The sequence below is a fragment of the Coturnix japonica genome, unplaced genomic scaffold (assembly GCF_001577835.2).
Source record: "Coturnix japonica isolate 7356 unplaced genomic scaffold, Coturnix japonica 2.1 chrUnrandom451, whole genome shotgun sequence".
In the NCBI taxonomy this organism is placed as follows: domain Eukaryota; kingdom Metazoa; phylum Chordata; class Aves; order Galliformes; family Phasianidae; genus Coturnix; species Coturnix japonica.
In genome coordinates this window covers 36,178-37,391 of record NW_015439870.1, presented here as the reverse complement: position 1 = coordinate 37,391, position 1,214 = coordinate 36,178, and the positions used below count along the sequence as shown (strand labels likewise).

Here is a 1,214-nt window from a genome sequence, read left to right as displayed (position 1 = left end):
GGGGGATATGGGGGATATGGGAGATATGGGGGGTTATGGGGGGATATGGGGTATGGGATTATGGGGAGCTATGGGGTGTTATGGGGTGGGGGTTATTGGGTTTTGGGTGTATGGGTGGGTGGGGGTGGGACCCATAAGACATGTGGGGCCCATAGGATCAGTGGGGCCGGTTGTGGGGTTGGACTGATGTGTTTTGGGGTCCGTCCCGTTTCCCTGCCCCACAGATCGTCCCCCCCCTCCGACGGTTCCCATTGGTACGAGTTGGACTCGGAGACTTGGGGGTCACCCGACGGCTTCACCTACAGCAACAGCGCCGCAGGTGGGGCAGCAACACCCCATAGAAACCCCATAGAAACCCCATAGAAACCCCATAGAAACCCCATAGAAACCCCATAGAAACCCCATAGAAAACCCCATAGAAAACCCCATAGAAAACCCCATAGAAACCCCATAGAAAACCCCATAGAAACCCCATAGAAACAGAAACCCCATAGAAACAGAAACCCCATAGAAACCCCATAGAAACCCCCATAGAAACCCCATAGAAACGCCATAGAAAACCCCATAGAAAACCCCATAGAAACCCCATAGAAACCCCATAGAAACCCCATAAAAACCCCATAGAAACCCCCATAGAAACCCCATAGAAAACCCATAGAAACCCCATAGAAAACCCCATAGAAACCCCATAGAAACCCCATAGAAACCCCATAGAAAACCCCATAGAAACCCCCATAGAAACCCCATAGAAAACCCAATAGAAAACCCCACAGAAACCCCATAGAAAACCCCATAGAAACCCCATAGAAACCCCATAGAAACCCCATAGAAAACCCCATAGAAAACCCCATAGAAAACCCCATTAAAAAACCCATAAAAAAACCCATAAAACACCCCATAAAAAACCCATTAAAAACCCCATAGATACCCCAGAAAACCCCATAAAAACCCCATAAAATACCCCATAGAGCCCCAGAAAACCCCATAGAGCCCCTTAGTGCCCCAGAAAACCCCATAAAAACCCCATAAAAAACCCCATAGAGCCCCAGAAAACCCCATGAGACCCCATAGTGACCCATAAAACTCCATAGAGCCCCAGAAAATCCCATTAAAAACCCCATAGAGCCCCATAAAACCCCATCTCCCCATAACCCCATATCACCCCATACAACCCCATAAAGCCCCATCACCCCATAGCCCCCCATCTCCCCATA

At 49.2% G+C, this 1,214-nt stretch overlaps 1 protein-coding gene across 1 annotated transcript in view; it reads left to right on the top strand.

Annotated features, from left to right (window-relative positions):
* LOC107306990 (uncharacterized threonine-rich GPI-anchored glycoprotein PJ4664.02-like) overlaps positions 1-1,214 on the top strand; it is a 42,789-nt gene that overhangs the window by 40,521 nt on the left and 1,054 nt on the right. The window contains 1 exon segment of the mRNA XM_032441642.1: positions 225-319. Coding sequence (XP_032297533.1) covers positions 225-319 — 95 coding nt within the window.